The sequence below is a fragment of the Cucurbita moschata genome, unplaced genomic scaffold, assembly GCF_002738365.1.
Source record: "Cucurbita moschata cultivar Rifu unplaced genomic scaffold, Cmos_1.0 Cmo_Scf00010, whole genome shotgun sequence".
Lineage (NCBI taxonomy): Eukaryota > Viridiplantae > Streptophyta > Magnoliopsida > Cucurbitales > Cucurbitaceae > Cucurbita > Cucurbita moschata.
Window position 1 is genome coordinate 4,744,276 of NW_019268526.1, and position 25,738 is coordinate 4,770,013.

The 25,738-nt window shown below is 38.2% G+C and overlaps 4 protein-coding genes across 9 annotated transcripts; 1 reads left to right on the top strand and 3 right to left on the bottom strand.

Annotated features, from left to right (window-relative positions):
* Positions 1-10: 10 nt before the first annotated feature.
* Positions 11-20,961, bottom strand: LOC111448324 (putative E3 ubiquitin-protein ligase RING1a). 3 transcript variants are annotated; one of them, XM_023087839.1, is made up of 11 exons: positions 20,951-20,961; positions 5,030-5,388; positions 4,831-4,894; positions 3,121-3,179; positions 2,539-2,620; positions 2,265-2,385; positions 2,129-2,170; positions 1,030-1,575; positions 725-832; positions 403-624; positions 11-289 (listed from the first exon to the last, which is right to left on the bottom strand). In XM_023087839.1, exons 2-11 carry the CDS (start codon positions 5,286-5,288, stop codon positions 257-259), a joined length of 1,536 nt encoding a protein of 511 aa, XP_022943607.1. In that variant the 5' UTR covers positions 5,289-5,388; positions 20,951-20,961; the 3' UTR covers positions 11-256. The 3 variants fall into 3 exon arrangements, with proteins under 3 accessions (XP_022943607.1, XP_022943604.1, XP_022943605.1); XM_023087836.1 differs by lacking the exon at positions 20,951-20,961 and having other exon boundaries at positions 5,030-5,421; XM_023087837.1 differs by lacking the exon at positions 20,951-20,961 and having other exon boundaries at positions 4,852-4,894; positions 5,030-5,420.
* Positions 7,119-14,416, bottom strand: LOC111448323 (DSC E3 ubiquitin ligase complex subunit 1-like). Of its 2 annotated transcripts, none has more exons than XM_023087834.1 (15): positions 13,940-14,416; positions 12,716-12,788; positions 12,473-12,600; positions 11,219-11,334; positions 10,907-10,994; positions 10,758-10,824; positions 10,607-10,684; positions 10,029-10,189; positions 9,866-9,925; positions 9,644-9,737; positions 8,375-8,542; positions 7,927-8,255; positions 7,713-7,826; positions 7,481-7,644; positions 7,119-7,375 (listed from the first exon to the last, which is right to left on the bottom strand). In XM_023087834.1, exons 1-14 carry the CDS (start codon positions 14,099-14,101, stop codon positions 7,543-7,545), a joined length of 1,740 nt encoding a protein of 579 aa, XP_022943602.1. In that variant the 5' UTR covers positions 14,102-14,416; the 3' UTR covers positions 7,119-7,375; positions 7,481-7,542. The 2 variants fall into 2 exon arrangements, with proteins under 2 accessions (XP_022943602.1, XP_022943603.1); XM_023087835.1 differs by having other exon boundaries at positions 10,934-10,994; positions 13,940-14,415.
* Positions 14,755-18,347, top strand: LOC111448325 (RNA polymerase II subunit 5-mediating protein homolog). 3 transcript variants are annotated; one of them, XR_002711417.1, is made up of 11 exons: positions 14,755-14,892; positions 15,005-15,229; positions 15,336-15,395; positions 16,057-16,224; positions 16,375-16,441; positions 17,028-17,254; positions 17,386-17,487; positions 17,584-17,745; positions 17,882-17,959; positions 18,047-18,252; positions 18,335-18,347. XR_002711417.1 is itself a non-coding variant. In XM_023087840.1 (10 exons), the coding sequence occupies exons 2-10, from the start codon at positions 15,011-15,013 to the stop codon at positions 18,101-18,103; spliced, it is 1,140 nt and encodes a 379-aa protein (XP_022943608.1). In that variant the 5' UTR covers positions 14,755-14,892; positions 15,005-15,010; the 3' UTR covers positions 18,104-18,262. The 3 variants fall into 3 exon arrangements, 2 of the variants coding, with proteins under 2 accessions (XP_022943608.1, XP_022943609.1); XM_023087840.1 differs by lacking the exon at positions 18,335-18,347 and having other exon boundaries at positions 18,047-18,262; XM_023087841.1 differs by lacking the exon at positions 18,335-18,347 and having other exon boundaries at positions 14,755-14,883; positions 14,976-15,229; positions 18,047-18,262.
* LOC111448321 (meiosis-specific protein ASY3) lies at positions 18,504-25,344 on the bottom strand. Its single transcript, XM_023087833.1, has 11 exons — positions 24,652-25,344; positions 24,453-24,501; positions 22,416-23,945; positions 22,073-22,199; positions 21,248-21,364; positions 21,002-21,065; positions 20,713-20,862; positions 20,575-20,633; positions 19,812-19,946; positions 19,294-19,385; positions 18,504-18,844 (listed from the first exon to the last, which is right to left on the bottom strand). Exons 2-11 carry the CDS (start codon positions 24,492-24,494, stop codon positions 18,788-18,790), a joined length of 2,373 nt encoding a protein of 790 aa, XP_022943601.1. The 5' UTR covers positions 24,495-24,501; positions 24,652-25,344; the 3' UTR covers positions 18,504-18,787.
* Positions 25,345-25,738: the final 394 nt, after the last annotated feature.

A 25,738-nucleotide genomic window follows, 5' to 3' on the forward strand; every position in this document is an offset into this window, starting at 1 on the left:
GCCGTGGGGAGGTACAATTTGACTTTATTAATTTCACTCAATGAGAATCGAACCATGGAACAACAACCAGGATTAAGAAATGAAGCTAAAGTAATGCTGCAATAAAAAACCTCCAGGATTTCTATTTACAAATTCCCTCATATTGTATCAGCAGGTATACTTAAAATGTTACCTATCACTAAAAGTAAAAAGGTATGGAAAATTGAATAACAAGTTAAGAATAAGATAGGCGTATGAGTATTAGATGTTACTTGTGTTAACTCCGCCCCTTCCGACGATATCCTAGAATCTGAAATCATGCAAAGGATGATGAATTCAGTGAACAAGAAAACAAACTTTTGAAGTTAAGTTCTGATAATTAATGTCTCCAAGAAATTAACCAAGTTATTACTGTGTACTCACCAAGTGATCCCTGCTATAGATGCAATCTGCTTGAAGTCCTGCCAAAGTTTCTTCGCCTTCCAAAGTTTGTAGCTCGTATTTGAGTGGATCGAAGACGAGAGACGTGCCATCAATCGAGATTGAAGCACTTGGGGTTGTTTGAACATCGCTAGTACTATGACGAGCTTTCATGGATAGTATTTCAACATCATCAGCTTGCAGAGGTGTCTTCCGCGAGACATACTGTTTTCAATGCAATAAAAATTAGAGAAAGCATGATGGTTGTTAGTTAGTCAAATGGAGAACTTTTTCATTAGAGGGTAACTTCGATAAACGGCCTTACTTCACGCAAGTGTTCAACAGTCAAACTTGGACGGCAGTGGAGATGTGGCTGCTGCAAACTTGGAGCACTTTCTTTATCCACTGAAATAAGGAGGAGATGAACATCTAACTGCAACAAAATCAACCGATGGTTGTGAGAACCAGGAGGGATGGGAATTATTGGCACACAGCAAGTGGTTAAGGTGTCCAAAGGGAAGCCAGGAACTACAAAGAACTTGATTTGCTTACAAACAAAGCCCAGTAGAGTATCAAAGAGGGATATGCGTATGACAGACGACAACAACAACAACCGAAAATGTTCCGTACCTCATTGTTATTTTCTTCTAGGCCACGCAGATAATTGACTAACTTCGTTAAGCGACTACTCCTAGAACTTTTATTGCTGGACCCACCAGCGCTACTATGCCGTGCGTTACTGCGTACACCACCACGCCCCCATCCAAGCATTTCAGAGTTCAAGACAAGACCTGGAGAAACTGTTCGATTTTCTCTGCTCATATCTAACTCACTCTCAGCACATCCATCAGTGCATCCACTATCTACATTGGCTATTGATGAAGAGGGCTGAGAGGATGGAACAGTGGGATGTCTCTTCTTCCTCCTTTGCCTAACTTCTGTAAATCTTTCATCAGCAGAAGATGAATCTTTGCCCTCATTATTATCATCTTCATCTTCATTATCTTCATATCCCAACACTTCATCTCCTCGGCCATTTTGTCTCCTTAGATGAGCATTCCTATGATTGCGACGTGATCTTGTTAGAAACACGGCAGCTGTGTCCTTGCCCAATATCCGCTTCTTACTTAGTGCTTCTGATTGTCGTTGAAAGATTTGTGCAATTGATTCTTGAATCTGTACTACAAAACAGGAGAAGTACATGAAATCACACATTCTTGGACAAAAAGTTTTTTTTTTCCTTTTAAAAAAAATGCTATCTGGATCTGAAATGTACTATTAGAATCTCATCACATCTTTTTTTGAGAGGAGAAAATATATCATTGATATATGAAATATTACAAAAGAAAGGGCATATAACAGGAAAACCTGAAAATGGAATTACAAAAAGGACTTCAAGTTTAGCCAATAGTGGGGCTATAATCGGGGTGGTGGGGGGTAGTCTTAGGATTTAAAAATATAAAATAATGTTGTAATAGGTTCAACTAAATGAGAATAGGACATTCCATAACATTTGTTACTTGTTAGTATCAGAACAGAAATTGTCGACCAAAGCAAGCAAGCAGTATTACAACCTTCAGTTGTCTAATCCTCCATACTAACAAAAATTCAAATAATTGTTCAGAAGTCGGGAAGAAGAGGCTTATCCGTGAAAATAACATCTCAAAATTGAGCAAAAAGTCTGATCAAATATTGCAAGCGTACTCTGTCACCTAGCAAGGAACCTGACCTGTTTATTACGATTCCTTTCTTCTTCGTGAAATGTTAATTCCTGAGATCGAATTAAGAACAGAAGCACTTCCTTTAAGGGTATAAAAAGGGGGAAAAAAAGGAAAAATTAAAAATAAAAAAGAAGTGATAAACACCTCCTCCTCATATTTATCAATGTCTGGATATAGGGCGGCAATGAGTGCATCATAATTTGGATCATCTCTCAAAGAACGTCTACTGGCACAATGTGTTCGGCAAGCAGGACATTCATTGTTCCTAGAATTGCAACCATAATTACATAAATAAGTTCAGTAGGTATATAACTTGTTCTAGTTCACCATGATAGACTCACCAATAAAGCAAGCATATAAAAACAAAAATAAAGTTCAAATAGAATAGTATAGAAACGACAAGGACTTATTCTTATACCCCAGCCGCATTGATTTGTCAATGCATTCTCTACAAAACCGGTGCAAGCATTCCATTACAGTTCGTGTTTTCTTGATAATCCCTGTCAAGGTCAACAAGGTTGCTAGTTTCTTTACTAGATTGATAAGAAACAAAAGCAGATAAATTACAAAGTAATATACCTCAAAAATCAAATAAAAAGGAGCCAAAAGGAGTTGTTCATTTACAAATTTACGAATATCACTCAACACATAATTGTTTATGGCCCACACAGCTTTTGAGAGGATCATTTAAAAGCCCTTGGCATTTTATTGTTTTAACCAATGATCTTGTAACTACCCATATTCAGCGGTGTATTTGTAATGAGACAAAAACATCTTTTTGGCATGATTCCTGCCAAACAGATTAAAATGGCCAAACTCTAAAACTTCTGTTAGAAAACACCCCTAGCTCTCAAAGATTCTTCTGTTTCTTTCTAACCAAAATTGTGTGCCCTTAACTACAACTCTCCATTTCCTCATTGGTGTTTTCTGCAGTGCTGACTTTCTTATCTTTGATGCTAAAAGAAAATATGTTTAGCTGTGACATTTAAAGAAAACATACCAAGACAAATTGGGCACTGAACATCTTTTCGAATGCCTGACAGCTCCACAAAAATAAATCTGCACCACCAATAAATGCGTAGGATTAGAACTTCAAAGTTTGGACTTTGGTTGTTACAAGTTTCATGCAGGCAAGTTTCATAATAGCATTGTTGATAAGCTCTAGTTAGAACGAGTATATTTGTCTACCTATCAGCCATGATGGGGAAAAGGAAAGTGATCGGTCAAGTAAAATCCTAAATTTCTATAAAGAATGAGAGTACACATATAGGTATACAGACAATTCCAGATGACATGAAAAGGCTCACGCCAAAAAATGGATCCTCATTTCTGCGTAGAACTTCTCATTGAGAACATGAAAAATACACAAAAAGGCAATACCCTAGCCAATGGAGATTGTGAATAGAGTACACCATGTAGATTAACTCTGGAAAATAGTAATGCAGTGAACTAGTATCTGATCTCTTAAAAGTAACAATTGGAAATTCTAAGAATCTTTTCAAACCATACTCAATCGTCTTTCATGAAGGATAATTAGTACCAAAGAAGGCCATATAATAAGACAGGCCAAAACCCAAAAATATGCATTTTAGTTAAGTTGAAGTGTCTTTTGCCCCTGCAGTGGAAAGTACCAGCTTAGGCTAAAACTTTGAAGCAGCGAATAAAAAAGTGATTCAAGTTTTCTGGCTGCATCTGTGAAGGATGCAACAGGATAAAGGTACATTCTAGAAATCCTCTTCGACACTGCATCAGCGTTACTAATGCCTCCTAAAACCAACGTCCACATGAAAATTTTAGTTTGGGCATTTCTTACTCTAAATCATTCTGACAAGTTCATTGACCAAAATCAAGCCATTTATAAGCTATCTGACATTCTATCCTTACCAAATTAAAGAATTGGTTTTCCATGGAACAATCTTCACCTGTCCAATCGCCTCAAACACAGAGATTATATCTTTTTTTTCCCCTCCACACAAGTCAATGCTAAAAGGTTTGAGAATGAATATCTGATTGTCTACGAAATGATGGTCACGGTGATCATATGAAATAACCTAAATGTCAGTTTCCTTTTGTGCACCAGATCTAATTGAAATATGAGACACCCACTTAATAAGATAATCTTAAATCACAAATAGTGGGGTTCTAGCAGGATTGGAAGTCAAAATGGCTACTGAAGTCCTACTAGATGGTGGAAACTGGTTGTTGCCAGAGTTTACGAAAGGCTACGGAAACAACACTACGAATGCAAACAAAGTTTCGGTGCGGTTGCTTATGAATGGCACGGGTAAAATAGCCTAAACAATCAAACATCATGCAACTTGCCAGTCGTGGTACAGGCACCGCGCTCATTCCAAATCAATGGATCGGACTGTAGATGCATCGTAAATCGGAACCCTTAACCAAATCTCGCAGCCCATCGCAAGAACGAAATTCTGAAAATCATGAAAGAGGAGCAATTGACACGCATTAACTAGACCCGGATCCCAACATGCGTCTACTTACCGCTCATGAAGTCAACCGCGCCGCTTTCCGGCAATGCCGAAATGAATAGCAGTGCTTAGAGGCTGTATTTATCAACTCGCATTATTTTCTATAACTCTGAAGGGGAACGAACTAAGAGGAAAAATGGTCGTAAAAAACCACCATAATCCAGCTCGCAGAGAACAATAGAACGCTAACGAAATAACAATCGGGAGGGAAGAAAAAGTACGAGGGATTTAAGAGAAAGTACTCCGGTTTCTCTTCAGAGCTCGAGGATTGACTTCCTTCGGAATCTGAAAAACACATGGAATAGATTCAGAAAACGATAAACGAAGCAAGAACCATAACCAGAAAGCGTAGAATTGGAACCAGAACAAACAAGCGAAGGAAATCCAAGAAAAAAGAAAAAGGAATAGACGTAACGCAACCTCTTGCTCCGGCCGCTTCTTCCAATTGGTTGTGTTGCTTTTCTTCCTCTCCTTCGTCCTCTTCGCGCCCTTCATCTTCTCGTTCTCCTTCCTTCAGATGCTCCCGTTGCTCCTCCTCCTCCACCTCCTCTTCTTCTTCTGTTTCAGTCTTCGGCTCGCGTTCCATTCGAGATTGCTTGGCATCTTGATGGCTGAATTGTTGGTCTCCGGACTCTTCTCCGTTAACACTGTCCGACCAAGAACGTTTATGTGCAGGCATTGACAACGCTTCGAATACAAAAGGATTTCGTTTTTGGCGTTCGAGCAGTAAGGTTTTTCTCAAAGAAGAAGAAGAAGAAGAAGAAGAACGAAGAAGAGGATTGGAAATTTTCGCTGCAAAATTATTATTTTGTTATTATTATTTTTTCATTTGCTTTATTATTATTATCTTTTCTGATTAACTACAAATTATAATAATCCTCACCATAAATAAATATATAAATTATAATGAGCAAATCTTGGGTGCTTGATGGACCACCCTAACTTTTGCAACTCAGCCACGTGGCTGAATCTTACGGTGCCACTATTTTTTTACAATTTTTTTTTTTTTGCTTTTATCTTTTTGTTTATTTTTATACTTTTTTCAGATAATAAATATCATTTTATCTGTTTATATTTTAAATTTATATATATATAAAGAAAACTATTGTTTTAAGTTAGGAAGCATATTTTTCATATTATTATTTTTAACTCAGTTTTAAATTAATTTAATTAAACAATATATTATCGTAATTTATGGAATGTATTTCTCGCATTATTATTTTTAATTCTTAGTTTTCAGTTGATTAATTAAAAATAAATTTCTATTTGTAAATGAATAAATAAATAAAAGTAAATGTAAATTATAAAATTAAAATTTAAAATTGATTATAAAACCATAATCAATTTCAGATTTATTTTAAATTCTTGAAAATAATGGTATTGTATATGTAGGAATAGAAAAGGAAAAATAGATATTATAAAATTAAAAATGAAATTGATTCTGCGAAATAATTCATTAAAAAAATTCATAAATGAAAAGGAAAAATAAAAACATAAGATTCGGGCAGGTGACCGGCTGCAAAAATTGGCAGCAGCCAAGTTTCGGTCAATTAGAACAATATTAATTATTAGTTTCCAAGAGAAGATTAGCGCAGTGGACGGCTGACTGTCACCTTGGGTATTTTCGTCAATTTGTAATCCTAATTAACTGAATTATGGTAATTAAATTAAACGCCTAAATCTTGTGTCATGTTGCATAGGATAGGATACAGGAGAATGTTAGAGTCATTAAGTGACATAATAAATTGCCCATCATTTTGTACAAACGGAAGTTGACTCGTGACTCGGACACCTAAGTTTATGAAAAAATATAGGTAGGCTTCTTCAATAGAAGATTTTTTTTTTTTTTTTTTTGTCTCGGTCTCGATTCAACAATAAACAAGTTTGAACTAATTGCAAATAAGACAGAGCCATAATCGAATAAGGAGAGATTCAATCAACCTCAAAAAGACTACTCGACGGAAGATATGGAAAATCAGAGAACAGGGTCGTAAGACCATGTATGGAGGCTGACGCCTTTCCAGTGCTAGAAGGTTAAAGAAGTTGGAGACCTGGTGAGAGGAGGGCCGATGATCGAAGCCCCAGTAAACGACGACTATAATAATAACGGTCCTAAGATAGCGAAATTCTGTAAAGAATGTTCAACGAGGGACTTTATGCATTATCTTAGTGTTTGTCTTTGTCATATAGATCTTCTCCTTTTTCTGGTTGGATTTCCTGTGTGCAAGAAATGGGTAAAAAAATGATGACAATTGTAAGAGAGAAATCTGCAATGATTGGGCAAACAAAGGCCACAACACTACAAGACTGACCATCACTACAAGACTGACCATCACCGACGACCCGTATAAGAATCGAGACTAGAAAATCCCACGAAAAAAATTTTAAGATCATCCGCCTGCAAAGACATTAAAACGTTCCAAAAGTCATTCTAAACAGGCTCTAACATCGACACTGTAGCCTCTACGAGATAGAAGTACAAGCATAAACTAAGAGAACGTGCCATGGAAGTGTCCAACGCAGAGGCAGGTTAACTTTATTATTTTCAACAGAATACAAAGATTCAAAGCAAGAAGAGATTCACTCACTTCTGCTATGTACTGAGCTACAGATATTGTATCAATGTACAGAAAAGATATACATAAATTATACAAACAATACAGATGAGCTACTGGGCGTGTTTGTTGAAGCCCAACATTTTGAAACTCTCTATATTACATCTTAAAGCTGCTGCTGCTTTAATCTGCCCTTGTTTACCTACCCAACCTGAGAAAGAGATAGCAGAAACATGAAGATGATACCACTTGCAACACCCTTGGATGCCTACCAGCCTAGAATCAATGCTTTTCAGGAAGAGATTGTTATACATACCAAAATTTGGGGGCAAGGAAGTGTCAGTTGATGGTAAATAATGTAGATACAACTAGGTACGATCAGGCAGGCGGCAGCAGACGGCGACACGTCGGGCATTCCATCTTTATATCCATCCATCTTTGTAAGCAACCAGAATGGAAGAAATGATCACATGGAGTAATCTAAATGAAATGAGGAACTGAGTTAGAATTGTTCGTGAAAACCGTGGCAAAAAATCGTGGAGGCGTACCATGCAGTCGTTAGGGCGTGAAACGTCTATGGTGGTCATACAAATGACACAATCTGTAGCATGATTCCCATTTTGATCTAACCTCCGGTAGTAGCTATATTTCTCGGGGAGAATCTGCAACAAGTTATGCAAATCAATGATAGAAACAACCATACGAAACATACATGTCGTGTCCAGCAATCGTAGAAGAGAGAAAACGTTCGTCGATCCTAACCTGACGGGGGATGAACCAGCGGGATCCAAAATAGTGCTGAAGAAGAAGAATGGCTACTTGGAGAAAAGTAAAGACACCCAAACAAATGCACCAAGTTTTATCAGGCTGAATACGCATGAAATTGTGGGGGCACCCGAAGACGTATAATGGAATAGCAAGTCGAGTTATAGTTATTCCTAAGATATAATATATATGCAAAGGTTTTCTCGAGTCGCGAATAACGTTCGTGACTATTTGAGGTATCCAAAAGGAGTACATGAGGAGAAGAATCGGTCTCAGGAATCGATGCAACTCGTACATAAGGAAAATGCCTCCCAAAAGAATGCCATCTGCAGATGTTCATTAAAGAATGGTTGAGATCTAAAAATTTAAACAGAACCAGCAATTGAAACCATATTGCATTCAATATGCAGATTAAAGTTTTTGTTGGTCGAGATACGATACTCACAGAAACGGCTATATAGAACCGACAGTTCGCGTCTCATGGTTTCCCAACCTTCGCCATTGTTCATTGGCCTACTGGCTTTCCATATTGCAAGAAGATATCTCATCTCGAAAATCGAGAACACAACGAACTTGAAAAATGCAGCAGTTGCAAAAGCATTAAATAAGGATTCTGAAGAAAGTCAGCAGAATGGTCAAGTTAATAAGATTTACAGGGAAAAAAATCGACGATAATTAATCGAACATGTTAAAATACACATAAATAAAGAAGGTCAACCCAAACTACGACAATAAATGATCCGAAGCACAACGGGTTGCCACATACAAAAGAATGCTGATCTCTACCCTTCTAATACAGACAAATAAAGATCTTCAAAATGTCATGTAACCCTCAACTGTTACAAGTCCAACGCTAGCAGATATTGTCCTCTTTGGGCTTTCACTTCCGGACTTCCCTTCAAGGTTTTAAAATGCGTCCACTAGGGAGAGGTTTCCATACCTTTATAAGGAATGCTTCGTTTCCCTTTCCAACCGATGTGTGATCTCACAATCCACCCCTCTTGGGGACTAGTGCTAGTGTCCTCATTGGCACACCGTCTAGTGTTTGGCTTTGATACCATTTGTAATAGCCCAAGCTCATAGTTAGTAAATATTGTCTGCTTTAGCCCATTACGTATCACCGTGAGGCTCATGGTTTTAAAACGCGTCTACTAAGAAGAGGTTTCACATCCTTATAAGAAATGCTTCGTTCCCCTCTCCAACGGATGTGAGACCTCAAAAAGGGCTACAGACTATAAAATGGCAATATAAATTAAATGCAAATCTTTTTTACTCCGTCAGTAGGGTGGACACATTACTGAAGAAAATCTTCAGACAAGCCCGAAGCCCTTATAAATGCTCGACAGAAAATTACAAGCCCGGAGCCTGGAGTTCTCATACTCTAGCATTAAAACAGGGGGCTCAATGTTATGGCTGCTTTAGACTCCTAGCATTTTGGATTGTATCCAAATGGAAGTCGTAGAAACTCGAGAGGCCAACCAGAAACAACGGTGATATCGCTTCAACGCTAATTTATAAAGATTACCCATAATATACACAACGATTTCAATTTTGCACTTAACATTCTAAAAGTTTCTACACCCTTATAAGGAATGTTTCGTTCCCCTCTTCAACCGATGTGGGATCTCACACATGTAATATGAACAAGTTTGGAAAGTATATAACGCACAAGTAACAAAAAGAAGCTGGAAATCATAATTTAATTCAAACTTACCGACTAATATTCCTGCTGTCAGATGCAGAAGACATAGATAAGCGTCCATAATAGCCTGTTGCCCGATCATTAGTATCGAAACTTTGGCAGCACCCTGCGAGATATAGATCGATAAGTTAAAGCCAGATGGGTTGAGTTAAAAGAAAGTGATAGAGGTATAGTATCAGTATCAGAATCCATGGGAGCTCCACAAAATAAATTTTTGTAAGTAAAAGTCCTTACAGATTGAGTGTTGCTATGTTCCATTTGCCGAATTAAGAGAAGTACTTGAAGGAAAGAGATCTAACAAAATTTTGTTAAGTAATCCAACTGAGTGTTCAAATAAACATTTCATTAGAGAAATACTCGATAAATCGATGTAAGAAAACAAACACGAAACGGATACAAAAGTGACCATCAAGGTATAATTCACTGCTTTGTTGTAGTAGATCTCGATGTTGACAGAAGTGCCATTTAATACTACGGGCGAGAAGCAATCTCCATCGTCGTCTACCGCGGGACTCTCCATTAGTCCTTCAATATGGTAATGGTCATGCTCTCCATTTACTGCAAGGTACGAATGTCGGATTACAAGAGAAGAATCTACAACAAAAATCCTCGTTAATCTCGTGCTCGGTGAACATCCATTCAAGTTCTAATTTAGCTTCCAAGATCCTCCATAGGCTTTGTTTTGATTAAATTCTTATAGATGTTTCTTCAAGTTTCTCAGTAGTAATAAAACGAGTAATCAAGCACTTAAGCTCCGTTAATGGTAACGTCCAAGCAATCCACTGGCTTCTTGAATACATGGGAAAACGCTAAAACATTGCCACGGAAAGTTGTGTTTTGTGTCTGCAAATTCTTATACACTGGGAAAACACGAGTATAGCTACGCCCACACGACATTGCTTTTTGGAAAGAACATGATTGGGATAAGACAACATATAAGAAAGCAACAAATCTACGCAGGGACATCATAAGTACCATTTTGTGCAGAAGAGGAATGTGATATTTGAGCTGCTATTTCGATATTGCAATGCTTCTCCATTTCATACATTGGTGCTGCAATAAGACAAGACAAAATCAGTACCGACTTGATCGAAAGCGGGTTGAAGTCCAAGTGAGAAAAAATTACAGTGGCTTCTTCTCCACATATTCTCCTGTGGAGATTCTTGGAACACCTGGGAGGAGAAAACTCCAAGCTGTTCAGAAGGTATTTAGAAGCTTCATCAGTAAGAATAATTCACACGATGAGATCAAATGTATTATCTCAAGAATAACAACATTTATCCTCGAAGAAGGAAGTCTTGCCAGATGATACGGATTCGATAAGATACTGTCAACTTCTTGTTTATATTCTCCTCCCTTTCCGCTGTAAATAGAAAACGAGACTAGGATTGTGGTAAAAATTCAAAGGATAAGGGTTGAATAGCTTTCATAGTTCAATCAACATCATAAAACAAAAACCACCACTGTAATGAACTACGAACGACAGTAAAATGACGAGGAACTGAAAGAAAATGAAATGGCGTATCGCAAATTTCCCTCGCAACGTCGTAAAAGGTGCACACAGAAAATATGAAGATGGAAATTTACCTGTTAGCTACCATTCGAAGCTGTCTAAAAGGCCAAATATATACACCCTCAATCTTAATTTGAACTCCACCAACATCGTGTTCATTACCAATTACATCATGGAAAATGACAACTCCCTGTCATCAGCAAATGAAAAGACATAAAACAGGCCTCAGATTTAAAAAGTGAGAAAAGAATAAAGAAATCGACATATATTACTATCGTCTAAACTCTTGAGGCACGAGCACACGTGAGATGGCTACAGAAAAGAAGGAGAGGAAAACACGTCTCGCCTATCATCTAAACTCTTTGGTCCGTTACGTATCGTCATCAGCCTCACAGTTTTAAAACACGTCTGCTGGGTAGAGGTTTCCACACCCTTATAAGGAATGCTTCATTCTCCTCTCCAACACGTTTGTTGGGCAGAGGTTTCCACACCCTTATAAGGAATGCTTCATTCTCCTCTCCAACACGTTTGTTGGGCAGAGGTTTCCACACCCTTATAAGGAATGCTTCATTCTCCTCTCCAACTAATATGGGATCGCACAATCCACCCCCTTGGGGCACCAACGTCCTCGTTGGCACACCGCTTGGTGTTTGGCTCTGATACCATTTGTAATACCCCAAGCCCACTACCAACAAATATTGTCCGCTTTGCCCTGTTACATCATCGCTGTCAACCTCACGGTTTTAAAACGCGTCTGCTAGGGAGAGGTTTCCACACCCTTATAAGAAATGCTTCGTTTTCCTCTCCAACCAATGTGAGATCTCACAATCCACCCCCTTGGGGCACCAACGTCCTTGTTGGCACACCACTTGGTATCTGGCTCTGATACCATTTGTAACAACCAAAGCCCACCGCTAACAAATATTGTCCGCTTGAGCCCGTTACATATCATTATCAGCCTCACGGTTTTAAAACGCATTTGCTAGGGAGAAGTTTCCACACGCTTATAAGGAATGCTTCGTTCTCCTCTCCAACCAATGTAAGATCTCACGCTAACAGCCATCCAAGTGTAAAGTCCGAATTTAGAAAGTTCAATACCAAAACAATGAAATAGATTCATCTCACGTGGAAGAGATTTTCAGGGAGAAACGAGGGAAAGCGAGAGCATAGAAACTCCTATGTACCAAAGCAAGAACTTTTGCAATAATTTACCAATTTTAACGACTACCATCATTCGAGTACATTAGTTCATAATCACAATTATCTTTACATCCACACACGACACAGTTGAATGGTCTAATCTTTTCATTAACACTGAATATCCTCACCTGAACATAATGTACACCAGATATTTTGGTTGGTGTACTAATTAATTCAATGATTGAATTGCCATTGGAATTTCTGAAATCTGGAAACCTGGAAGAGTTATTTGTGGAGTCTTGAAAACTCCAACTACCTGCAATTTACATTTCCATGCAAGAACTTAGCTCTTATTATAGTACAAACCATGAGGCTGAAGTTTAAAACTTAATAACAAGAAGATCATCAGACCATGATGGATAAGTACAAACCTCTATATGTTCCTGTAATGTTCCATTCAGAAAATGGACCCAAATCATTCTTGTCTTTTCTTACTAACAACCACTGTAAACAAAAAATATATTATCAAAGTTGACCAATATTTTTTATGGTTAAAGAGTCACAATCTGATCATAAAAAGGATGCAATTGAATTTTGCCTGGCATGTCAACTTGGGGAATTGGCAGAAATAAAAATGTGAACTCCTAAACCACCACCCTTTGTAATTCATACAATTATATAATCCATAGACGTATCTACGACATGAAACTAGACCTCTTGAAAAGGAAAAGTTTTGTAACGGGCCAAGTCCGCCGCTAGCAGATGTTGTCCTCTTTGGGGTTTCCCCTTCGAGCTTCTACTCAAGGTTTTTAAAACACATCTTTTAGGGAGAGGTTTCAACACCCTTATAAAGAATGCTTCTTCGTTCCTCTCTCCAATCAATGTGGGATCTCACAATCCACCCCCCTTAAATGCCCAGCGTCCTCGCTGGCATACCAACGTGTCCATCCCTTTTTGGGGCTTAGTGTCCTCGCTGGCACACCGCCCAGTGTCTGGCTCGGATACCATTTGTAACGGCCCAAGTCCACCGCTAGTAGATATTGTATTCTTTGGGCTTTCCCTTTCAGTCTTTCTCTTTCGAGCTTCCCCTCAAGATTTTTAAAACGCGTATTTTAGGGAGAGGTTTCAACATCCTTATAAAGAATGTTTCGCTTCTATCTCCAATAAATCCTAACAATAGAGGTTAAAAAAGAGAAACAACAATTTATCACAACTTGAGGAATCACATCAGCTGATTATTGAAAGCCAGAGGCTAAGAACTGACTTCTACAACTGTTAAGCCAAGTCTTTGAAATAGACAACACGTTTCCAAATTGCGTATCAGAAAGTTTAGCACAACAGAAGCAAGTAGGCGGCCCCTTGATTTTGATGCAACATTACCCCTTACCCATTGCCACGTTCAAATATTGTTCGAGCACTGAATCTCACCTAGTTTCTAAATTCAGAAAACAATCTCTTACATAACTCATACTTCAGCAGCCTATTGAGACATTTCAAAGAAATCGGGTACCATCTAAACCTCATGAAATCAAAGTCAAATTGCAATCTACATGGGTACTAAAATTTTCAACACATGGAACTTAATCAAGAACATGAATGAACATCAATAAACTCAACCATTAAGCCCACAAAAAAAGGTGAAGAAGTCTACAAACCTCGTCGCCCCATGATCGAGCCCTCTCCCGCAATGGTCTGAGACCATCCACAGGCTGGGAAACCAAAATATGAACAACCCACAAAGAAAAAACAGTTCTAGAAAAATATCCAAATCCACCTCTCCGGAACGACGAACAACCAAAACCTTCTCGGCCCACCATATCAAGAAAAGATGCCTAATGATTAACCATAAATCTCAATGTTCCAATCGGCGACAGATACCCAAGAGAAATAAAGCAAAACCCATTCAAGCACAGAGCTTAAACGATGAATTCGGTTGCTTCAATTGGAGTCAAACACAAGAACTACCAAGAAGCACGACACCCACAGTCGGATACAGATGGTGATAGCTGAACGACTAATTAACCTTGTGAAGCAAGAGAAAAATGGAAGCCCTCGATTCACCGGATGCTGCTGATCCAATTTTACTCATAAACAATTGCAAATAGTTCATTCCAGCCCTGTACAAAAGTTAGAACGCCTCGCAATTTGCATAAAGAAATACAATATCGTATAATTTATTCCTTCGTTGTTTTGTGTATTGGCCTATTGGGGCCAAGGAGCTCGCGTGCGTGTTTCTCCTGGCGCGAAGCTGGGTGGATTAGAGGCCGCTAATGGTTGACTAATCAAATAATCTTCGCTTCTTCGGTTGTCAAAAACCTTTTCTTTCTTAATTTAAATAAAAAAAGGTTAAGTTTAATGTAAGTGACTATTTTTCATTGTAAGCCTAAGCCAAGCCAAGCCCAAATAAAATAAAATAAAACAAAAAATCGTATTTTTATCCCCAAAATATTCGACCCTCCAAATCTTTATTTCCATTAATAAGCTTCCGGTTCTTGTTGTCTGAGTTAATCGCGAGCAAGCCGTCGAGGTCGCCGCGCTGTCTGAGTTCTGTCATCGTCGAGCTGGCTGCGTGAGGTTGAAGCGCTACCCAATTCTTGAGGTTTAAGGGGTGAGTTTAGAAATTAATGCGGATTAGGGCTGTGTTTAAAAGTGGTTTTTGATCTCTTTTGCCCCCTTAAAATTTGTCTTCATTTTGACAATTGCCCCGACTCGAATCACAGAGCGGGATGATCATGGAAGGAGGAGGAGGAGGAGCAAAGGGAACGGTGGCGGCGCTGTCCTCATTATTTCCGGCACAGGATGCCCACAAAGCAGCGATGCGCGTCCAAGATGCGATTTCTGAGAAGCAGAGGGAGCTTGAGCATCTCCTTGGTTTCATCTCTGATAATGCTAACCTGATCAACCTTGTCCAGAAATTACCTGAAGAGCTGCACCATGAAGTCATGGTACTTTTGCTTCTTCCTTTGAGTTGGGTGTTGAGTGTTTTCAGCGTTGTTTTTCGATAGCAAAAGAAAATTTATTCGTGGGTTCGCTGTGATTGTTGTTTTGAAGGTTCCATTTGGGAAGGCGGCTTTCTTCCCGGGGCGTTTGGTTCATACTAACGAGTTTCTGGTAATGTATTGTACTCTCTTACAACTTCTGGGAAACTTATTCTCTGTATGATTGATAAAGAAGGGACAAGGGTATTATATGTTAGGACTCCACCCAACAATCCTCCCTTCGAACAAAGTACCCTGAGGCCTATGGAGCCCTCGAACAACCTTCCCTTAATCGACTCGACTCCTTCTCTGGAATTTTCAAACAAAGTACACCGGATTCTTTGAGCATAAGCTCTCGTGGCTTTGTTTTGGGCTTCCCCAAAGGAACTCATACCAATGGAGATGTATTCCTTACTTATAAACCCATGATCATTCCCTAAATTAGCCAATATGGGACACCCTCCCAACAATTCTCAACATTATAATACGCCCATGGATTCATTAAATAGATGTTCATATTGGTTTTCGAGCACATGAGAGTAGTTCCTATCGTTCTTCTTCTGTTCTATTAAATAGATGTTCACTCTTAACTACTCTCAAAGTTCATTGTTGAATCCCCTTGTACTGCTTTTAACTCTGGTGCAAAATTAAGGGAAAAAGAGAACATTATTGGGTTTAACTAGATCATTGTTTATGCTTTTGATCAAATGTTTGTGGCCGAGTTCTGGAAAGAATATGCGGTGAGGTTTACTTTTCAGAACGTCGAGTTGAGAACCGGACTTATCCATGTGCAGGTTCTTCTGGGAGAAGGTTATTATGCTGAGAGAACATCGAAACAAACGGTCGAGATCTTGAAAAGGAGAGGTAAAGCTTTGGATTCTCAAGTTGATTCTCTGAAGGCCATGATGGATGATCTTAAGGCTGAGGCCTCATTTTTTGATGCTACGGCGTCCGAAGCTGCGGTAAGCTTAGCAATTTATCGGTGAACTATATACCGTAACGTGAAGTTGATAAAAATTTGAGGTTTACCTAGAAGCTAGTACATGTATTTTTGTTGTATTTACCAGATTATCCTACGACGCCGATGTTGATGTTCTTTATATTGCTACCAGGAGGGTCTTGTCGAGATAACTGAGGAGTATGTGGAGGAAGACAATAGTGAGCAGGAATCTGGATCAGGTCGGTTCTTATCCTCATCTCCATCCTATTGTTACATGTTAGGATTGACAGTTTGGCATTGTAAGACATGTGAGCCCTTGTCTATCGTATTATATATATGAATAAGTGTAACAGCTCAAGCCTACCGCTAGTAGATATTATCCGCTTTAGCCCATTACATATCGTTGTCTACCTCACGGTTTTAAAACGTGTCTGCTAGGGAGAGGTTTCCACCCCTTTATAAGGAATGTTTCGTTCCTCTCTTCAACTGATGTGGGATCTCACAATCCACCCTCCTTGGGGGCTAGCATCCTCGCTGGCACACCGTTCGGTGTTTGGCTTTAATACCATTTGTAACCGCCCAAGCCCATTGCTAGCAAATATTGTCCACTTTAGCCCGTTACGTTTCGTTGCTAGGGAGAGGTTTCCACACTCTTATAAGGAATGTTTCGTTCCCCTCTCCAACTGATGTGGGATCTCACAAAATAATGTACTTGGTTTTTGGAGTTGCCAAGCATGCATCATAATCACAGTCCGATGTTTATACGAACTACTTGTAAACACAGGTAAAACGGATGAATTACGATGATGTTATGTTTCTTTTCAGGAGTAAACAAGCAAGATGCTCCCAGTGTTTCTGGAGTTGATGAGGCAAGGATTACAGAAGAAGATGAAGAATATGCTCGTATAATGTCCAGATTGGATGAACTCGAGAAGGAGGAAGAACTTGCTGCCGCAAACGACAACCAAAACGATGAAAAAGGTGAGGAAGAGAATGAAACTTCAAATCAATCCTTGGAGAAGCTTCATGATGCTAAGCACAGCTATTCAAAGGTAGTGTCAGAATCAAATACCTTAGAGATTTAAAGCTCCCAGAAATGCATGGTTATCGACAAACTTACTCGATCAATTTGTGATGTATTGTTAACCATTTCTGATGATTGATCGCTTCGAAACATTCTCAGGCAAGTACATCTCCGTGTCGGAGGGATGAAGATATAGGTAGTAAAGAGCTACTGGATAAGTATCAGCAGCAACAACAAGAGGCTTCTACCAATCCATCAAATGTGACCAACCTCTTATTTGCTTTACTGTTTATTACTGTCTGTGTTCTTTGTTAAAACAGCATTCATTATTAAATCATGTATATATTCGTTATGCAGTGTTCAAATTTTTCAGAACAGTCTTCATCCAAAGGTTCGTTACATGGCAACAGTTCTTCGACTCAGACTCGGGGAATGAGAAACACTAATTCTGCTGCAAAGTCTGTAACATTTGCTGAAGTAAAAGAAAAGAATCAAACATTGCCTGCATCTACCAGTGAGGTACTTTCAAGCTTGTTTATTGTATAGATTCTTTAGCTGCCTGTTCGTCTAAAGCTATGGATTTGTCCATAATTTTGAGGTTAGTTATAAGATTCGGCCTCGTTAATCCGTGTTGTGTCGTCTCTGTCGGGTGTAGGCTTTCACGGGATCCATTGTCGAGCGCCCTCCTATTGTGCCGAAAATTTCTAAACAAGAAACAGAAACTCCATTGCAGGTGGGTTTGCGTAGTTTACACCATTTTTATTGCCATCATTGTACTAGTTCATTCATTGATGCTAAAGCTAACTGTTGATTTGGGCAGCCTTCTGGTTCTCAACCTTCAAAACCAGTATCCAGGTTCAAGATGCAAAGAAGATAGCGAGCTGCACGCCGCAATGTCATACTTAAAGAAGTTTGAAAATTTTGGTAGCAATCGATTTTGTTCGAGTTCTGTATGGGCCTTGGTGTCTGATTGCAACAGGAAGAAAGAACAGTCTGATTAACATACTAAATTCATGGCTTGGAACAGTTTTGAAGGAAATACTTTGGTTCACTGCCAATCTACATTTTCACTGCTTTTTTAACGATGAGCCTGCTTGTTGAAATCTAGGTTTGGAGGGTAACTCGGTCGGTCGTGTGGTTTTTTCTTATGTTAAATAAGTTACAAACCTATATGAGAAACAAAATTATAAGTTAAAATATTTTTTATGTTAACTTAGTATTCCAAATTTTTCATGTTAGTTTATGGTTGATTAAGGGGTTCTTGGAACAAACTAGGCTAGAAAATGGAGTTTAGGATTTCGATAATTACCAAACCACGCGTGAATGGAGCAAAAGTGCATCCAAATAACTAGTTTCGTAGACAATCTAGGTTGTACTGATGCTTGTGCAGATGAAGGTAAAAAGGATTACAGAAGAATACAATTTTAGAGCGTTTAGGAATTGGGTTAACCTAGCAGCTAGCACAAACAAACGAGAAAATAAACGGCAAAGTCGCCAACTGAAAAGGATAGGAATAACTACACAAACTCGCTAACCGAGCAAAGTATGTCATTTAACATTCCTATTTCAACAACATTGCTATTAGTTGTTTCAGCTGCAGTATCTTTCCTCTTCCCGACTGCAATAAATTCAAGGTAAACAAATACCATAATAAAATGTTACATGACATGGCACGAGAAAATTTTAACAAAGAAAGATCGGCCGCAGCCAAAAATCCCGAAGGACAGATCTGCAACAATTCTTAATTATATGCATGAAATATCATTTAGCACCCCCTATATGAACAGCCCACGTCTTTACATAGTTAACAAGCAGTGGGTTACTAAGTTTAACACACATATGGTGTAAGATCTTTTAGTAGACCTATGGTATATTTGGAGTTGATATCAACAACTTTTTTCCCCCAAAATACTTGCACAGTTGTTTGGTCCAAAAGTATTTTCCTTAAACGTACTTCTAAATTCACTCTTTGCGATGCATATCTTCCCCCCAGTATGATTAAGTGCCAATGATTTACCATTCAGAATGGAGCAGAAATTTTGTGAAGGACAAAAAATGGAAGCATACCTCGTGGATGGCTTCAATTCTCCTTTGTGCATCCGCAAGTTGCTTGTCAACTTCTTCTTCCACTTGCAAGAGATTATTACGGTGTGATGCTTCTGTGAATACATAATATCGTTAGAAGTGCCTAGAACCTTCAAATTTTATATATAATTATCCATTGAAAGTGCTCTCTATTCACGTAAACTTTTCTTCTCATTTATATTGCATATTTTTCTGTTTCTCCTTACATCCTCATGGAATCTAATCGCAACAATTAAATTTTGTATTGAAAATTTAAAGTGAAGGCTATAGTAAAATAATCTCAAATAATTCAAAAAAAACTAAAAACTGGTTGCCTTTATCGTCTCACTCCACCTAAGGGTCGGAGTGAACGCCTCGCCTCTCTTTTGAGTCCCCATAACCAAGAAAGTGTTAGAGCCCCAAATCATAGGTTGTGAGTAGTGGTGTAAAACAAACAGGTTCAGCGTGTGCAATGCAATTCATGTAACTGAGAAAATTTAAAGCAACACGACAGAACATACTTTTCTTTTCCATAGTTCCCTTGAACTCTATCTGTTGCGCTTCCAATTCTTGTAGTGAGTTCCTACAATCCTGTAGATGCTGATTAACCTCCTCCTTGAACTTTTTGTTAATGCGCGTCAATTGCTGTTGTTGTTCTGTAAACATAGATAGAGCTTAATGAACACTGGTTTCTACCAAAAAATATGAAATTACAACTTTGATGCCCAAGCATATACGGAGCAAAGTAAAGATGAACCCATGCAAAAGATGGCAAAATTACTCCACACAAGTCATGAAATTGATCTCCAGAAGAATTTTAAACATCATTAATAGCATAGTGTAAGCCAGCCATTGGCCAAATCTGCTCGGCCAATAAATGTACCGAAGAGCTTATAGAAAAATTTAGGCCAAACATGCTGAATATACAGGATTCATGTCTCATATCAGTTACCGTCTTATCTCTTTAGGGACTTTTAGAGATACACATAACCCGTGAGGGCATTAGTTTGTATAGCTGGAAAGTTCATTTGTGAGCAAAAGAAGGAAGTTCGTGATTTATGAATTCAGATTACATGAACAATTTAAAAAGTAGAGCTCTCAAGCAAGGTGGAAACGAACATATCTCACAAGTAATATTTAGTCCAGGTGATGAACATTCACCCCAATAAATAAAAAGAAGAGGCTTGCAAACACAGTTAAATAAAACTATTTCATAAAGTTAGCTGTACCAATTGAGAAAGAGATTGACATATGAATTAAAAACCCATCATATAATTATGCTACCTTCAAATTTTGTTTCTAGAACTTTTCGTCTTGATTTACCAAAGCTCAACAGCTTTACCCTGAAATACCGTCGCAAATCAATTTAGAAATTTTTTTATCTCGTAAACAAAAACCAGAAATATGAATTGATAAACTTACGTGTCCATTTGGATTTGAGACTCAACATTCTGCAACTGCAAATGAATACTCTCGGCAACTGACAACAGAATCTCTGAAGATTTTTCAATAGATATTGACGATATTTTATTTTTCATCTTCTCAAGCTCTGAGAGAAACAGTTTGACGGCCCTAAATAGAATATAAAGGAGAAAACTTACGACTTTCAGTTGATACATTTTGTGTGCTGATTCTTACCCCCCCAAAAAAAAAGGGAGAGAGAAGAAGAAGAAGATGCTTTCATTCTGTTAGGAGGGAGGGGAGAAATTACCTTGCAAGCCCATCCTCTTCGTTCGGTACTGAAGTTTCCTCGGCCCAACTACTTTCTCCAGGCCCTGACCATTCAGACAATTTAGATGATTATTAGTTTTCTTTTGTTCTAATGTCTACATTTCTAGACAAAAATCTTTAAGCATAAATATGCCAGCACAATGCTGAGACAATTAAACAGGTTTGACATCCAAAAATCACGTATATTTCAAGTTAAGCTATTTTCTTTAAAAGAGTAAGAACATACCATTCAAATCAAATTCATGGTTTTCTACACTGCGGGCCCTCTTTGCTGGACGAAGCATAGACTTGAACTTCTTTATGTTTGCGATTTCTGGAGAGAGTGTTTCTCTTTGACTTGAAGCTACACCAACACATTGAAGTTTCATATGAATGAAAAGGAAATGGAGATAAAATGGAAAAACAAGCATCGGTTCCTCAACATACAAAGTTCTCAGCTCGTAGAGAAGAATAATTGTGACACAAACTGAACCTATTAACAGAGACGGGCTGTCTACACATTAGAATGTTGTTTTAATAATATAAATACAAGTTCAGTTCAGATTCATTTGTTGATATAGATTCTATCAGGGATATGAGGTATATGCATGGTGGCCTATGAAAGATGTGGGTGTATGCAAGTCAGGTATCTAAAGAAGTTATGAAAAACAAAAAAAATTGTTACTTAAGGCAGACTTAATGAACATCAAACTAAGAAAATAAACTGATAGTTTCAAATCTCGTATATCTCCCAATCTTTTCATGGACCCAGAAGAGACAAACAACTTAAGATCTTATATACAGTTCTGGAACTTGGAAGTCTTTCCTAATGAAAGGTATGTTCCTTCAACTTTCCACTGGTAACAACCACAAAATTTATCAAATGACTGGTATCTATATGAGTAAATCTAAATGAGAATAGGAAAATCCATGAAAACAAAGCATCGGTAAGTAATTTTCATCAAGCAGGAGATAGTGTAGTGTAGATGAATTTCAATATAGAACAATGTAATAATGACGTTGAAAGTAAGGTGTATTTTAATTTCAAATTATGAATAAGAAGCAGGCAAACCTTCTGCAGAGCTTTCATAGCTGGTGTCCTCGGATGATGAATCAGATAACCCAAAATCTGCTACTTTTTTTGTTACACCAGTTGCTGCATTCTCGAGTGGAGATTGCTCAATCTCTTTTTCATCTTCCTGAAGGTCAATAAGGAAAGACAAAATATGGAGACTTGACAATGAAGCTCAAAGACTGCTGCAAACATGACACTTGCAGGAAGATGATAGTTGATGATAAACCCTACACCTAGTAAACTTGCAGGAAGATGATAGTTGATGATAAACCCTACACCTAGTAAACTTGCAAGAAGATGATAGTTGATGATAAACCCTACACCCACTAAACAAGGATACTGAAAGGTGTGGTGTTACATTTGATCTGTCACGATCCTCTTCTGAAGTCCGCAATTTCCTGAAGCTACAAATATTTCTCGTAGAAAGTATTTCCTCTGCTGAGCCAGGACTTGAAGATTCACAAACTATTTTATCTGCTTTTGGAGTTGAACTAGGCGAACTGCACACAGGCGTCTTCATTCTAAAAGTTGGACTTTCTATATGACTCTGTGGGTCTACATCCTTTTCCAGGAATGGATTGTCAGTGTCTCCTTGTGGACCATAATCTGCTAGACTATGAATATTCTCTCGCAACAGTGTCCTGTCCATATGTGGAAATTGATTGAATTCCTTCCGTACAACTTTTTCATCAATAACAGGGTTAGCCGGAGAGCTATGAAAACCCTGAACTTCTCTAAAAGAAGAGGGTTTATCTTGAGGTGCCAGTTCTTCAATCCCGGTTGGATTAGGAAAAGTTGTCGTCTTGTCTTCCTTTTGAAGAAAAGAAATTTTTCGTGGCTGAAATTTGAAACTCCTTTCACCCCTTTTCTTTCTTGTAGACATTGATGAAGCCCTACTGGTAGCAGCATGAGTGCCTTCAGGCCTTCCTTCAAAGACAAAAACATTTTCCTCCTGATGTTGCCCTTTGTTGCATGAAGGGATCTTAGATTTTCTTGACTGCACAAAAATGCGAGATCTTTTCCGTGCTATTGAACGTACTATTGGTCTCTTCAAAGTCTGACTGGGATCTTCAGAATCAGTCTCAATCGTATCCGAATTCTGTTTAAATTTGACAGCTCTATCATGCTCCTGCACAAAGATTTCTTCAGTTATTAAATGATTGGCATCTTGCTTATGGTTCTTACAATCCGAGTTTTGATCCTTAGGTACAGAAACAGTTCCAAGTATCTCCCAAAGCTTCATTTTCAGAGTTTCAGTTCTATTTTCTGATTTATTTGCTCGATCCTCAATAATCGTTTTATCTGACCGGACCTCTGCCTTGGTTGCAAATGCAAACTCATGCAACTTCTCGTTGGTTCTATCCCTCTCTTCTTCCAATTGACAGTTGACCTCATCAAATTTCTTCTCCTTGCTACTTCCAGACTTGAACACTGAGCTTTGGTTTGCAAACAAACGTACAGAATACATTCCTGGTGGCTCCATTAGTCCATGACCCGTATTCTGCCTCCCACAAGTCGTTGGAAAATGGAACGCCTGTTCTACTCCACTTACAGTCTCCATAATGGGTGCATTTTGCAAAAGGGGTCGAGTAGAAACCCATGGTGATCTCACTTGTTGAGGAGCTTCTGATAGTTTTGATTTGACATCAGTACCAAAGCTACCTGTGCCTTTGTCCTTCCGATTCCTTTGCGTGGAACTTTCTAAACGGGAAAAATCAACTTCTGCATTTGACACCATGGATTTTCGTTCTTTTGTGCCTCTAGAACTCCCATTGGCTGGTGACTCTACCATAACACCAATTGAAATCTTTCTCGATTGGCTTGATGGATGACAATTGCTACCTAAACTCCGACAATCACTCAATGGATCCTGAAATGTATGTATGACAACACAAGAGGAAATTAGATCGCAGTCGGCAATAATTGATCCCTATTAAGTCTTAATGTCTTTTTATTCATCTAGGTGAATTTAAAATTGACGAAGTTAAAAGTTACCCAAAACTAAAAGCATAAGCTATGATGTTTAGATTCGGATAACTATTTGATTAACATTTCTCACAAAAGTGATGTAACACAAGTGCTTTGCTTATTAATATCCCACACCAGTAAAACCTAATATTTCAAGAACAGAAATGCTGAAGCTTCCCTTTAATCCATAAGAAGAAGAAAAAAATATCCCATGGGTAAAAAGAAAATGAAAGAGTTATCTAAAATAACAAGACAACCCAATGTTAATTCTAGAACCAATACACGAGACGATTTGAAAAGAACAAGTTGGTAACATGAATGGGCGAAATTTTGTAATCTGTAAGGAACATGAAACTTGAGTCTGCAAAAGAATTGAATAAAGCATATAGCTAAGGATTTCACCGCTTACATCTCGTAAACTCGGCTGCCTGCCAACCTTCGCTTCCGTCATTTTTTTTCTGGGACAATATAAGACAGCAATAGCAGACACAATATGTAGAACATCAGTGACATGGTGAATGTTCAACAAAGGAAATAAGCAGCATATATCAGATATGAATGTTAAAATTAGGTTTTCAAGGAGGGATAGACAGTTCAAGATTTACAACCTTCGTACGTTGCAAGATTTATTCGTCTTCCAAACTAATAGCCACAACCATCAGTCGTTTTGGTGATATTTGAAGATTTTCAGTGCCACGAGACGAAATGGTCCCAATGTCGTAGTCACGCGGAGTAGGGTCGATGAGGATGGTAGCAATAGATTTCACAGCAACGACTGGTTCTCGGCGGAAGACAAGGCTCCGAAATAGAACGGTTTACAATCAACAAACACAGTAAAATTTGTTGTAGCTATAATCAATACCCTAAATCGAACAATGCTTCAACATTTACAAGGAAGTTACAAAATACAAAATAAAAGCGCTACAAACCAATATATCCGTTCATGAACACGTTAAGATCAATCACCAAGGGGCTCAACAAGGAGATCACGAATTTTACAGATCGACGAACATAAAATGATGACTGGAATAGTGTTTTCGACATCTTGACGGCACAATCTGAATGCTAAATGGAAGGTCGATCATAACCTCCTGCTTCAGAATCGAATTTAATAGCATAGGGAGGGAGGGTCTTACGACTTTTGAAGTGAATAAAAAGACCACTGTAGAGAATAGACAGTTGCTTATAGCTCGATCGACGCCGACTGCCTGCTCTCTGGAATCGTCGAGTTATTGCGACGAGAAATGAGGATGATGGTTCACCGCATTCCGTCAGGACGGCCGAGACATTGCACTGCAGAGAACAATATGGTAGAGGAAAGGTGAGCACGACGCGCGAGTTTGGAAGATGGTATTTGAAAAAACCCCGCGATCGGTCGGACCGGAACTCGAATCGGTTATTCTTTTTATTTATTTTATGATTTTAGATTTTTAGATTTAAATCGATTATTTTTAGTGATTAAATTAATAAAAACATTTGAATAATATTCCTAAATTAAAAAAAAAAATCAAATATATACTTAGAAAAAATTTTAAAATAACAATAATATCATTTATGTTCTTAATAAAAAAATTTATTGTTTGATACTTATGGAAATGAGTGATTATTAAAATTTAAAAGTATTAGAACATTAATAAAAAATTTAAAAATTGGAACCGTTTTATTTATTTATTTATATTTATGGTATTTTTAAGC

What these genes read in the sequence shown, in the direction of transcription:
- LOC111448323 (XM_023087834.1), bottom strand. Translation starts at nt 14,101, where the DNA reads ATGGTGGGCCGAGAAGGTTTTGGTTGTTCGTCGTTCCGGAGAGGTGGA. An exon ending in CTCGATCATGGGGCGACGAG is followed by an intron (nt 12,789 to 13,939) that starts GTTTGTAGACTT and finishes TTTTGTTTACAG; the next exon opens with TGGTTGTTAGTAAGAAAAGA. An exon ending in CTGGTGTACATTATGTTCAG is followed by an intron (nt 11,335 to 12,472) that starts GTGAGGATATTC and finishes TGCTGATGACAG; the next exon opens with GGAGTTGTCATTTTCCATGA.
- LOC111448321 (XM_023087833.1), bottom strand. Translation starts at nt 24,494, where the DNA reads ATGACGGAAGCGAAGGTTGGCAGGCAGCCGAGTTTACGAGAT. An exon ending in GAAGAGGATGGGCTTGCAAG is followed by an intron (nt 20,863 to 21,001) that starts GTAATTTCTCCC and finishes TATTCTATTTAG; the next exon opens with GGCCGTCAAACTGTTTCTCT. An exon ending in GGGAACTATGGAAAAGAAAA is followed by an intron (nt 19,386 to 19,811) that starts GTATGTTCTGTC and finishes ATGTATTCACAG; the next exon opens with AAGCATCACACCGTAATAAT.
- LOC111448325 (XM_023087840.1), top strand. Translation starts at nt 15,011, where the DNA reads ATGATCATGGAAGGAGGAGGAGGAGGAGCAAAGGGAACGGTGGCGGCG. An exon ending in CTACGGCGTCCGAAGCTGCG is followed by an intron (nt 16,225 to 16,374) that starts GTAAGCTTAGCA and finishes TATTGCTACCAG; the next exon opens with GAGGGTCTTGTCGAGATAAC. An exon ending in CTAAGCACAGCTATTCAAAG is followed by an intron (nt 17,255 to 17,385) that starts GTAGTGTCAGAA and finishes AAACATTCTCAG; the next exon opens with GCAAGTACATCTCCGTGTCG.
- LOC111448324 (XM_023087839.1), bottom strand. Translation starts at nt 5,288, where the DNA reads ATGCCTGCACATAAACGTTCTTGGTCGGACAGTGTTAACGGAGAAGAG. An exon ending in GACAAATCAATGCGGCTGGG is followed by an intron (nt 2,386 to 2,538) that starts GTATAAGAATAA and finishes TTGCAATTCTAG; the next exon opens with GAACAATGAATGTCCTGCTT. An exon ending in AAAGGAATCGTAATAAACAG is followed by an intron (nt 1,576 to 2,128) that starts GTCAGGTTCCTT and finishes TTTGTAGTACAG; the next exon opens with ATTCAAGAATCAATTGCACA.